At 38.7% G+C, this 13,684-nt stretch overlaps 1 protein-coding gene across 1 annotated transcript in view; it reads left to right on the forward strand.

The window, feature by feature from the left end:
• Mypn (myopalladin) overlaps positions 1-13,684 on the forward strand; it is a 98,833-nt gene that overhangs the window by 53,752 nt on the left and 31,397 nt on the right. Inside the window, exons 10-13 of the mRNA XM_026394643.2 lie at positions 2,036-2,152; positions 3,203-3,575; positions 11,216-11,806; positions 12,990-13,128. Of these exons, the coding sequence (XP_026250428.1) occupies positions 2,036-2,152; positions 3,203-3,575; positions 11,216-11,806; positions 12,990-13,128 (1,220 nt within the window). The remainder of the gene's footprint in view (positions 1-2,035; positions 2,153-3,202; positions 3,576-11,215; positions 11,807-12,989; positions 13,129-13,684) is intronic.

Here is a 13,684-nt window from a genome sequence, read left to right on the forward strand (position 1 = left end):
ATGTGAACATCTGAGCACCCTCTCCATAACCACCTTGAAGAATCAGATTGTTTGTATCCCTGGGTGAGAAAGATGGTTTGGAATTCCATTATCATAATTCTTTTTTCTGACAACTGAATGGAAATGAATTTCACTCAAGAAGACCTTGAAATCCATGTTACTTAACCCTACACTAAGGTCTTAGAGATATTTGGCAAAGACAAGAAGTGGATTTACTTTTTTTTTTTTTTTGCTTATAATGGAGTGGTACTTTGCCCTTCAAAAATGTTCGGGCCTTTTGTAACAGGAAAGCAGGCAGCTAAAACTCAAACCTCGATTCTTTTGTTCTGATGAAGAGAAAATTTAAAGTCAGATAGCAAACATCATACAAGAGAACTTCATGGGAAGTGAAAATGAGGGGAAAATAAAGTAAAAGAAAAGTGAGGCTTAAGCAAAAACACTCTCAAGAGAGAGAATGGGCCGTCTCCAAGTAGAGAACAAAGGAGACAATACTGTCCCCAATTTTATTACTACTGTTTGATGTTTACCAGAAGTGGGGACCACCTTCCGTACTCTTTGACAATCAGGTGTTCATCTCCTTTTTCAGTGGGGGGGAGGGGGGAGTTTTTGACTTTAGTTGGTCCTCTCCAGAACTGTCATGGTGGCCTTCCTATTTAGGTGGCTTCATTTACAAGTCAATCCCATGTTAATGTGGGCATGGTCATTAGCTGGTCAGAAGTTACCTTAGTGCGAAAGGAATCTTCCTTCCCAGATAAATGGAGACACTGATAGCCATAATTCCTAGCTTTATGTCAACGTCAATGGACCCTGTCAAGAGTTAGTACCATTAATCCTTTTCTCTTGACATATTTCCCAATTAGCTCCTTTTGCTTCTATTTATTTTTTTTACAAATTAACTACCACCCTTTGCTTTCTTGTCTACTTTGGAAGTAGTTTAAAGAAGAACCCTAAAGTAATTTAAAGAACACTTGTGACCTTGCCTGCATTTCACTGCTCATTGCTAGCTATTATCAAACCCCTTGATACTTCCGACCAGAGTGAGAGTTTTCATTAGGCAGTCAAATACACAAAATAGCTTCGGAATCACCCCCAAAATAAACCCAAACAGGTCCTGCCCTTTTCAGTTCCATGACTGAAAACTCCGCAGCTAGAAAGTTCTTTCTCCCACCTTGTATAATGCAAATACATTTGGAGACAGAACACAGGCAGAATATCAGGCAGGTATAGTATCCTGTGAATAACTTTATAAGATCATTTTCTGAGAATGGATTACTGAAAGATAAAGAGTGTGAATGTTTGGGAAAGGGAACAGAAAAGGCAGCATAGGCCAAGGGTTTAGAATAAGGTCTGAGAGTCACCAAAATCAAACTTTGCTTCTACATGATTTATGATTCTTTAGACAGCAAGTAAAGAAGACTTAAATAAAAACAGCGTAAACAATAATAAAAAAAGGTATTTTCTCACATAATAAGACTCCCTAAGAAATGGCAGTCCTGGTATTGGTAACTTTAGCAGCTTGGAGATCATCAGAGGCCAAGCCTTTTTTCCATTTTGCATTCTGCCATCAGCAGAATATTCTCTTAGGCTGCTTCTACTCTTGGACCTAAGATGGCTGCCACAGTTCCAGGTATCACAACCACATGACAACATCCAGAGGCAAAAACAGGAAATTGCACTAGCTTCTGTTCCCTTTAAAGGGCAAGGAAAACTTTCCCAGAAACTCTCTAGCAGATTTTCCATGACATCTCATTGACCAGATAGTGTCACATACTACCACTTAACAAGAAGTTAGCATGACTGGTTTACCAATCATGATTCATCATCTAAGGTTAAGAGGAGCCAGCTTACCTTAAAGGTGCTGGGGATCAAACCTAGGGCCTCATGCATGCTAGGCAAATGCTCTACCACTGAGCCAAGTCCCTAGCCCCTTTTTACTTGTATTGGCTTTTGTAGAATCATCTAATTGATATTAGTAAATTCTGTAATTTCACTTTCATGATGAAATCAGTAATAATTCTGTTTTATTGACATGTAGAGGAAATTTGCACTTTGGTCATTGCTGAAGTGTTTGCAGAAGACTCTGGCTGCTTCACATGTACTGCAAGCAATAAATATGGCACAGTGTCAAGCATTGCACAGCTGGATGTGAGAGGTAAGGCTTCTTAAGTGCCAGAACAGTTTAGACTGAGTTGGAGTGTGAGTGTGCAGAGTTTGTCATCCTTCCTTAGTGTTTCACATATGAATCAAAAAAGAATTTAATTAAGAAAAATGTTCTTGAATCATGTCCAATATTCAATTTCTTATTGTATTTAAAGCCACCACCTGTACCACCTCAGTTATTCAGCTATTGCTTTCATACTTCATAAGAAAACCTCTCCTTAGGGTTTTTTTGTTTGTTTTTGTTTTGTTTTGCTGTGCTGGGGATCAAACGTAGGGACTTGTGGATGGTACGCAAACTCTCCATCACTGAACTACCTCCTCAGCCTTCCTTGGTGTTGTATGAATGACTAGACACCTAAATTTTTATGTATTTATTTATTTTTATGTGGTGCTCAGGTTCAAACCCACAGCCTCACGCATGTGAGGCAAGCATTCTACTAGTGAGCTACAACCCCAGCCCTAAATCTTTTTTTTTTTTTTTCATCAGGGATTAAACCCATGGGCGTTTAACCACTGAGCTATATATCCCCAACACTTTTTTAATTTTGAGACAGGGTCTTGCAAAATTGCTTAGGGCCTCACTGAGTTGCTGAGGCTGGCTCTGAACTTTTGATCCTCCTGCTTCAGCCTCCTGAGCCACTGGAATTACAGGTGCATGTGCACCACCATGCCTGTCTTAAACACCCAAATTTCTTTCCAAAAAAAATGCTTATTTTTCTTTTTTTTTTTTTGTTGGCTTTTTGTTTTTGTTTTTAGTGGTGCTGGGGATCAAACCCAGGGCCTGTAGACTACTAAGTATGTGCTCTACTACTGAACAATATCCACAGCTAAGTACATAGATTTTAAATTTATTATTTTCCTGCATCCTCACCTTTCTTTAACACCCCAGATTCTGATGTCTTTTTGCCAAACATTTTTCCATTGTACACTTGCCTGGTTTGATTACTGTCCCTTTTGTACATGTGCCCCAACCTGAGGTTACAATCCCATTCAACCTTGTTGGGTAAGGCTAACAATTCAGGTCATGTGATTGTCCTTTCAGGAAATGAAGACCTCAGCAATAATGGGTCTCTTCACCCCGCCAACTCCACCACCAACCTGGCTGTTCTTGATCAACAGCCATCCCCACCCAACCCAGAGCCTCCTTCTGTGGAACAGGCCCCCAAGCCCAAACTAGAAGGGGTTCTGGTGAATCATAATGAACCCCGGTCCAGCTCCAGGATTGGGCTCCGTGTACACTTCAACCTGCCTGAAGATGACAAAGGAAGCGAAGCATCCTCTGAGGGTGGAGTTGCAACCACCAACCAGACCAGGCCCAATTCCTTCCCGGAGAGATTCAACGGACAGGCCACAAAAATCCCAGAGCCTTCCTCACCCGTCAAAGAGCCCCCTCCAGTTCTGGCCAAACCCAAACTGTAAGTAAAAAAATTAGAATGAATAACCAAGAGTATCTGTGAGTCTTTGTTGAGTCTGATCTTCTTAAAAATGATGGATTTGGGGCTGGAGTTGGGGCTCAGTGGTAGAGTGCTTGCCTGACGTATGAGGCACTGGGTTTCTATTCTCAGCACCACATGTAAATAAATAAGTAGAATAAAGGTCATGAACAACTAATATATATATATATTATATTTATATATATATAAAACTTTTTTAAATGATGGATTTGGAAAAGGGAATTATCAAACAAGAAAATATGCATCAAGTGCATTGTAAAAGTACATCCTTGCGGTGGTGCACACTTATAATCCCAGTGGCTCAGGAGGCTGAGACAAGAGAATCTCAAGTTCAAAGCCAGCCTCAGCAACGTCGAGGCACTAAGCAACTCAGTGAGACCCTGTCTCTAATTAAATATAAAATAGGGCTGGGGATGTGGCTCAGTGACCGAGTATCCCTGAATTCAGTCCCCAGTACCCAAAAAAAAAGTATATCCTTACATCACTGTGGATTTACTTTCACTATCATCCATATTATTAATGTTCTACCTCAAAACACTGTTCAGAAAGACACTTGTCTAAGGTCAGAGTTCTCTGGGTAAATGTCTATACTCTTATTTATTTATTTATTTATTTATTTATTTATTTATTTATTTTTCAGTACTGGAGGTTGAACCCACAGGTGTTCTATCATTGAGCTATATCCCTTTTTGTTTTGTTTTGAGACAGAGTCTCACTCAGTTGCTGAGGCTGGCTTCCAACTTGTGATCCTCTTAAGTTGCTAAGATTAGAGGCGTGCACCACCACACCCTATTTGTGCTCTTTTTCTAAAGCCCTTTCTTCTGTCTAGTAACATTGATAGTCTGTGATTTCAACCTTGTGTTTCCCATTTCTGCTTCAATTTAAGCTTTTGTAGTGATTATGGAAAGCTATTTAGTTGTTTTTTTTAGATAGTTCTTTGCTATTGCTGGATACACTATATTAATCATAGTAGGTTTTATATAAATATCACTGGATGAAAGAAGTGATGGTTTTGTGATTCAACCCAGAAACTGTGGTTGTACCATAACTCTCTAGAGAACCTCTGTCAGAGCTGTGTGGCAATGTTTGATGATCATCCAAACCAAAGCAAATACCAAGAATAGCTGGGTGCAGTGGTGCACTCCTGCAATCCCAGAGGCTTGGGAGGCTGAGGCAGGAGGATTGAGAGTTCAAAGCCAGCCTCAGCAAGGACAAGACACTACGCCAACTCAGTGAGACTCCGTCTCTAAAAAAATAAAAATAAAACGGGGCTGGGATGTAGCTCAGTGGTCCAGTGCCCCTGAGTTTAATCACAAGTACCATTAAAAAAGACAAAATACAAAGCATGATACTAGTATGTTCAGTTTCATCTACACAACAAAATGATAGAAATTATGTTTATAATTCCACAAAACTTTTTAAGTATCAACAAGAACATCTACAGCAATAGTGTTCCCACTATGAATTGCTCACTACTAACCATGAAATGTTCATGGGACACAAGTCATGCTGTTTAGTTTTGTTACTGAATCAGGCAGGCCATGTTGCCCACCACACAGCATGCTGATCACTGAAACCAAGAGTTTTGCAAAAGAGAGTTCATTCATGAGGTGTGCGGATGCGAGATCAAGTCTTAATCTGCCTCCCTAAAAATAAAGTTTGGGGATGTTTATTGGCTGAGACATGGGGAAGGGTGATCAGATCAAAATTCATCAACTGTAGGGGCTGTGGGTTTGGCTCAGTGGTAAAGTGCTTGCCTAGCATATGCAGGGCTCTGTGTTATACCCAGCAATGCAAAAAATAAAATAATAAAATAAAAAGGAGAGAGAGAAATGTCATCAAGAGCAGGTGAAGGCTAGAGGGTTTATTCAGGAACTAAGAGAGAAGGTTTATTTAGATCATCCCTCTGTTTCAGTTCTATATTCTTAATACATAAGGCAAAATTCTGGGCATAAAATTCAATTTTATAAAATGTGTCTAAGCAAGTCACTTCCATAAATGTCTCAGTGCCCTCAAAGTTCTGCCAGTCTCAGGAAGCAAAAATCCACTTAAAGTAAAAATAAGGGAGGAGATTATTGAAGGATATAGACAAGAACAGAAAACAAAACTCTCCCTGCAAAAGAACTGGAGAGCTGGGAGCTAGGCCTCCTGGCCTGTGACTCACTGAAGCTCATCCAGCTGACTCACCTTCTGTCTGGGTGTCTCTTTGTTTTTCTTTACATATCTGCTCTATTCTTCACCATTTGCAGACTTATCAATTCTTTTGTGACCCATCATGACTAAGTTCCCCCTCTCTAACATGATCTGTGCCAAATACCACACCTGATTTACTTGTTCTCAGCAGCTTGATTCCAAATTCTAATTGGTCCAGACTGGTCAGGTGACCACCCCAACCTAGCTGTGCAGAGGATTTGTTTGGAAGGAAGAAAAGTTACATGGGTCAAATCAGGAGCCATGTATGGAAGTACTCAAAGGAGGGAGTTGTGGGGAATAGGTAACCCCAAACAACATCCTTGGGGATTGCCTTCTTTGTAGGGATTTCTTTTACCCAGGGATTGTGTTGGGGGTATTAGGTATGTTGGTTAGGGTTAAATGGAGCTTCATATTACAGAAAGCCAAAATAAACACATGAGGGTTTATTTTCTCTCACAAAAAAAAGGAAGTAAATAAGGCATTCTGGGGCTGTTTTGGTAGTTACATGGTCATAAAGAACCCAGTGTCCACCAGTCATGGAGCACTACTTATAATCCCAATGACTCAAAGTCTGAGGCAAGAAGATTGCAAGTTCAAGGGCAATTTAGTGAGAAACTGTCTCTAAATAAAAAAATAAAAGAGTATCACAGTGTTGGAACACTCCTAGGTTCAATTCCCAGAACACATACAGGGGGAAAAAAATCTCCTCTCTTTCCCATCTGCTATCTCCAATGATGGCTTCTCTAGGGACCTTCTGTAGTCCAAGATAGCTGATGATCATCTAGTCATCATGTTTGCATTTCAGGTAGCAGGAAGAGTGAATGGGCAAAAGTCACGTTCTTTTTTTTTTTTTTTTCTTTTTTCTTTTTTTAGTTGTAGATGGACACAATGCCTTTAATTAATTAATTAATTAATTTTTATGTGGTGCTGAGGATTGAACCCAGTGCCTCACATGTGCTAAGCAAGAGCTTTACCATTGAGCTACAACCCCAGCCCAGGAGTCACATTCTTAATGTCAGAAGCCCTTTTAAGGAATCTTTTTAGAGGTGTCATCAAAAATTTTCTGCTTTTATCTCATTGGCCAAAATTTAGGCATATGGTATAATAATTGCAAAGTTAGCTGCACATACTGCCACCATGAATAAAATCAGGTTCTTTATGAAGGGGAGAATTAAGTAGACATATGAGATTTCTAATTAGTTAAAAAAAATTCTTTCTGTTAATTTATGTAGTGGTACCCTCTAAAAATATAGTCTTAAGCTCTATATACTTCCTTGGTATTTCTTGATTTCCTTAAGTCTTCTCTTGAGGGGCTGGGGATGTGGCTCAAGCGGTAGCGCGCTCGCCTGGCATGCGTGCGGCCCAGGTTCGATCCTCAGCACCACATACCAACAAAGATGTTGTGTCCGCCGAGAACTAGAAAATAAATATTAAAAATTCTCTATCTCTCTCTCTCTCTGTCCCCCTCTCTCTCTCTAAAAAAAAAAAAAAAAAAAAAAAGTCTTCTCTTGATTGTGTGTACATATTTTACACTAGTATAAGTGTGAATGTATATGTATGTATCTTCACACATACACATACACACCTTTTATAAATCCATATGCCTATAACTTTTCTTGCCAGTTTTTTTAAAAAATATAATGTATACTGATCGAATCAGGTAATTAGTATATCCATCACCTCAAAAATTTGTCATTTCATTGTGTTGGAATTTCTCTTACTAATTTTAATCCCACTGGTTTTAACCTCACAAGTTTTGCATTAAAAATATATACTCATTCTTCTCAAGGATATAGTGTTTTGCTTATTCCTTCAGTTTGTCATTCATATGGAAAATAGAGATAATGTCAATTTTCAAACTGCCCCAGGAATGGAGGCTGTCATTCTTAAACACCATATCACCAAAGCCTAGATAAGTCTGACTTTGAAATTTTCTACTTGAATATCAAGCTGTTCAAAGCAGTGATTTTTCATCCTACTTACACTCTAGAATAAAATGTGGAGGTTTTAAAAAAAAAAATTATGCTTTCCATCTCAATTGAACCAGAATCTCTCCGTGGATTATTTTAATGTGCAACCAATTTGGAAACCATTTGTTAGAATTAGAGAAATGACCTGAATTGCTACCTTCCATACCCAGGAAACAAAAACAATTGTTAACATTTAAAATGTAAATGTAAAATGTCAGACAAAAGTCAGGATATACTGGGAAAGCCTATGCTTTGGGGACAAGTGTTTCTGTGGAACATTGGTTCTGAGTCCTGGATGCATATAAGATCACCTATGACCTTACAGTAAGAGCATTACTCTGAATTGGACACGGCAGGCCCAGAGTTTATGTTTTAACCAGTCCTACAGGATATACTAAGTCTGGCTGAACTTTAAGAACAACTGACTTACATTCACAAAAGATAACAATAACTGGACCTGGATCCCTTCCCATGCCAATTAACTCTCTGGGTATTGGTGCCTAAATCAGTGAGGTTTGTTTATATTTTACCGTTTCCAGGTGATATAATGTACTACCAGTCAGTGAGCACCTCAAAAACCATAGCCCATCTACTTATATTACTCAGTGATGTCCTTGGAAATGTTTAAAAACTGACAGGGTGAGAAATCCATAATGTTTAGCACTTGCCAATTTCCTTCCACCACTGCAGATTTCAAATTACAAAAGAAGGACACTGAATCAGTAGTTCGGAGGAGATGCACTCTAGTTGTCTTTCTGAGCCAGAAAGAGCTAACTCTAGAACACACTGCCCAACATTGATGCCAAAAAGGCTTTCAAAAGTACTTAATACTCAAGTTTGTTGTGTTATGATTATGTGACATTTTATCTCAAAATTTCAAAATTCCTACTGTGCATGGTGGTGTACAACTGTAATCCCAGTAACTCGGGAGAATGAGCCAGGAGGATTGCAAGTTTGAGACCAGCCTCAGCAACTTAGTGAGGCCCTAAGCAACCTATCAAGAAATATTATTAAAAAAAAAAAATAAGGGCTCAGTGATAAATGACCTCTGGGTTAAATCTCCAGTGCCAAAAACAATTTTTTTCAAAATCCCTAATAAATTCTTTCATATCCTTATCATTCTGAAACACAGATGTTCATTCTTACAAATTTTGAAAGTTGACTTTTATAGTCACACACATACACACACACACACACAGAGAGAGAGAGAGAGAGAGAGAGAGAGCCATCATTTCTCACAACAATACTGAGATATTATTACTATTTTACTTATAAGGGACTCTGGATCAGAAAAGTCCTGAGACTACCCAAAGTCACACACACAATAGGGATTGAGTCAGAATTAGGACTCAATATGTCTTTCTATCCATTTATTTAAACTAAGTAAGAGAAGAGAGTTGATAAATATATGGCAAGAAAGCCTTAGTATAAACCTGATATCAGAAATCTGCATAGCAACTAGAAATGAGCAGCTGAGTTTATAGCAATTTATTGGCAGGGTGTTACTTGGCACAAGAGGAATCACTAAGGATTTTTGAACTAGTATGTATGGTAATTCATCTTCTCTTCTTTCACTCTTTCATTGCATTTTGCGCCTTTGTTAGGAAATGACAGATTCCAGATGTTATTTGTAAATAATCACTGGTTATTATATGTCAGCATTGGATGGATGGATGTCCCACTAGATTTGTCAGTACTCAAAAGCTCTCAGGCATATTTATATCTTCAACCTAGCAAGGTAGACACTCAGAAGACTCAATGAAAGTTTTTGAGCTGGGTGCTGTGGTACACACCTGTAATCCCACTGGCTCAGAAGGCTGAGGCAGGAGGATTGCAAGTTCAAAGCCAGCCTCAGCAACTTAGCTAGGCCCTAAGCAACTTAGTGAGACCCTTTCTCTGAAAAAAAAAAAAAAAATGGCTGTGGATGTGGCTCAGTGGTTAAGGTTCAAACCCTGGTACCAAAAAAAAAAAAAAGATTGGAATCAATTCCTTGTCCTGATATAATGAATAAGCTAATTCAAACAGCTGTTTAAAGACCTCTCTGAAATAAGATGAGGTTCTTTCAATGAAAAAAAAAAAAACTTTTGAAAGACATAGTCTCAACTGAATTCTTTCAGAATCTCAATCAAAATAATTTGACCCTAAATCCTATATATCATTTTATTTAAGGTTTGTGAACCTCTCTAACCCAATGAGGTCCACTGAACAGTAGAGGCTAACAGGCCATTTAAATTCTTACTTGTAGGAGAAAACTGGATCTTAGCTTTTATTCAATGGGAAATAAAGAAAAATAAGAGCAATTCAATACCAAATGACTTCCTGGCCTCTCCTTATCATCCTTTCCTCACCTAAGATAATTATTCATGCATTACCTTTGCAATTCTTATAACCATACTACAATATTTCTGCAATGTCATCAGATTAAAATTTACTTAGACTACAAACATGTTCTGAAAACCACGTAACACTTTATTCTACAGCAATAACAATATGACCTGCCAAATCTGAGATCCATTAAAAATTAAAAGGTTTTTTATACTTTCATATCATCAGAAAAGTCAATACCAGCAGAAATGATGTTTACTGTTTATATTTTTCGGAGGAAAATATAAACAGTAAACATTAATTTTTCAATTATGAAGCAATGAAAAGGTTTAATTAAATTTTAATTATACTACTTATTCTCTTGGCTTAAGAACTCACCTCTAATATGAGGGAGAGGGGGAGGAAGCAGAGAAAGTTACTGTGCCAAGGAACCAATGCTCTTGAATTCTTAGTTTTATTTAAGACAAAGAGTTTTTTTCATAGATGAGCAAAGGATCACTCAATTTGTAGCACTCCACAGCAGTAATGAAAATAGAACTCAGTCTTTATTTTGTGAAGTCACCCTTTCCACCTATGATATGTTGGAAATGTTAATGAAAAGAAGGAAAAAAGGTGTTAAACTCCAAAAAATTTAAGAAAAATCAAGAGGTGAGGGTTATAGCTCAATGGCGAAGTGTGTGCTTGGCATGTACACGCCTTGAAAGAAAAGTGATTAATACAGCATATTGTCTCAGAGAAATCAGCCCTTGCAGGAACTCACACCTGTGCATAGCTCAGCACCTATCCAAGGTTGGGATAGTAAGGAACATTGTCTCTCTCTCTCTCTCTCTCTCTCTCTCTCTCTCTCTCTTCTTCTTCTTCTTCTTCTTCTTCTTCTTCTTCTAATTTATAGACATTCTATGTTGCACAGCTCCAGGGTCACAGCACAAAGAATACAATGTGCCATAAAGCCCTTAGAGGAAGAAGGAAAGACAAACTCACCAGTAATTGATGAGCTGATTTCTTGCTGCTCTGGCTGTGGGTTCATAATCAGCATCAGGTTATAAACAGTCCATATACATTTTCTGATGGTAATGCCTCTCTCCTCTCTCTCCATTCTTGTTTTGTATGCAGTGATTCCACTCAGTTACAACAACTTCATAACCAAGTCCTACTAGAACAACAACATTTGCAAAACCCATCTCCTTCATCGCCTAAAGAGTTTCCGTTCAACATGAGTGTTTTGAACTCTGTGGCTCCCCCGGCAGTGACCACCTCCAGCAAGCAGGTGAAGGCCCCTTCATCACAGACATTCAGCTTGGCCCGGCCGAAGCATTTCTTCCCCTCTTCGAGTACCACCGCAGCCACTGTGTCCCCATCCAGCTCTCCAGTGTTCACCTTGAGCAGCACTTCCCAACCCATTCAGAGGACAGTGAGCAAAGAAAGCCTCTTACTTTCTCACCCCTCTGTGCAAACCAAATCTCCAGGCTCCATTTCCATCTCAAATGAGCCACCCCCTCCAGGTCCAGCAGAGCCAGCACCACCACCACTTGTGTTTTCCATCCCTAGTGGAAACCAGTTTCAGCCTCACTGTGTGTCACCAACTCCTGTCTCTCCCACCAACCGGATTCAGAACCCAGTGGCTTTCCTCAGCTCTGTTCTGCCATCTCTCCCTGTCATCCCACCCACCAATGCCATGGGACTACCTAAAAGTGCACCATCCACGTAAGTGTCATTAAAGTTTTTTGATGGAAGAGTTGCCAGTTAAGTGGGAACCTATGCCTAGAATAGCCTGGTCTGGGGCAAGAGTCTTGTTTAGTGGATTCCTAGATAAATCCTCTCTGTTAGACAAAAAATGGGTTTCAAGGACCTTGAACACAGGGCATGATTGCTTTGAATGATTTTTTTTTAATTTTATAATCACAATTAAATCTTTATTTTTTCTATAGATCAAGTCTAAACATTTTCAAAAGCAGTAAATTATATTGGCACATTATTATTTTGTAAACATTATTCACTGAGTCGAAAGATTTAGGTCTTATTAAGTATTTCCCTGTGTCTCTAAACATGACTCACTTGAAGGATATGTTTCACACCTCAAGTTGAAGCTGGAAATGTGTGATTATACCGTGTTTATGGGATGTCTTTTCCATTCTGTCATTCAGGCACCCAGGACCCCTCCATTTCCCAGGTCTTTAAGAGTCTTCTTCATTTGGTTGGTGGAAAGAGAAAGAGGGAAGATAGCACACAGGAGAAGTTGGAACACATAGCCGAGAAGTTTACATCCCTTCTGTCAGGCCTATTAGCTATACCTCTGTCAGCATGTCTGTCTAATTACAAGGAGCCTGGAGATGTATTTGTTTTGTGCCAAAGAAGAGGATGTGAATCCTGGCAGGCACTAGCAGTTTCTGACACTGACTCCAAAGTAAAATAGAAATTCAGAGGGCTCCACAAGAAACTTATTTAAAAAGAATTAAATGACTTCCATATTTGGAAATCAGAAAATTTGACTAACATAGGTCAGAAAACACATATTTCTTCCATCCACAAGAAAAAAACAATGTAATAATAACAAAGAAACAAAATGACTTAGGAAAATTAGTTAACAATGAAACTAGCAAACTCAGTGGGAAATAGAATCCTACAAATTGGTTGTGTTCTAAAAGTAAAGCAAATTATAATCCTTGTGATTATAAGGAATTAATAAGGTTTACAAAAAAGAAAAACTTCAACTTGAGCTTTGAATGATTTTTAATAACTAAAAATTTAAAAAAATATCTCTAGAAACAGATTCTCTGTATAGTGCTTAATCCCACAAGTGCCTAATAACTACTGGTATCTGATTTCTAGGCCTTTGTACAATGCTTCATGCTCTTCATGATGTGTTCTGTGTGAATTTATTTTATAGGCCCTCCCAGGGATTAATGAAAAAAAATACAAAGTCTCCTCAACCAATGAGTGATGATTACATTCGTGAAGCTAAGAATGCAGTGATTCTAGACTTGGGGAAAAAAATGAGTTTCAGCGATGTCAGATCAAACCAGCAGGTAAGATTGTTGGATTCTGATAGTTTGAATGGAATTTTATTGTAAGGAATGTAATTTTATTTAATTCAGTCCTTGCATACTTAGGTCATCTGACCTCAGTGAAGTTGATGCTACAGCTTAGGTGGTGGAGCACAAGCTAAGACTCACACAGGAAGCTCACGTGCAGGAATCTGCAGTTCTTGATTACCCCATTGTTTTTTTTTTGTTTTTTTTTTAGAGAGAGAGAGAGAATTTTTAATATTTATTTTTTAGTTCTCGGCGGACACAACATCCTTGTTGGTATGTGGTGCTGAGGATCGAACCCGGGCCGCACGCATGCCAGGCGAGCGCGCTACCGCTGAGCCACATCTCCAGCCCATTGATTACCCCATTGTTAATTCATTTTACATGTTTATGTGTTTGCCTAGGATAGAATATACAGTAGTCTCTCCTAATCTGCAGGAGATACTGTCCAAAATGCTCTGTGGATGCTGAAACTGCAGACAGTATCCATCCCCACATATACTGTTTTTTCCTATATGTGCATAGCTATAATAATGTTTAAATTTTGGGGGGG

The sequence above is a fragment of the Urocitellus parryii genome, chromosome 5, assembly GCF_045843805.1.
Source record: "Urocitellus parryii isolate mUroPar1 chromosome 5, mUroPar1.hap1, whole genome shotgun sequence".
Taxonomy (NCBI): Eukaryota; Metazoa; Chordata; class Mammalia; order Rodentia; family Sciuridae; genus Urocitellus; species Urocitellus parryii.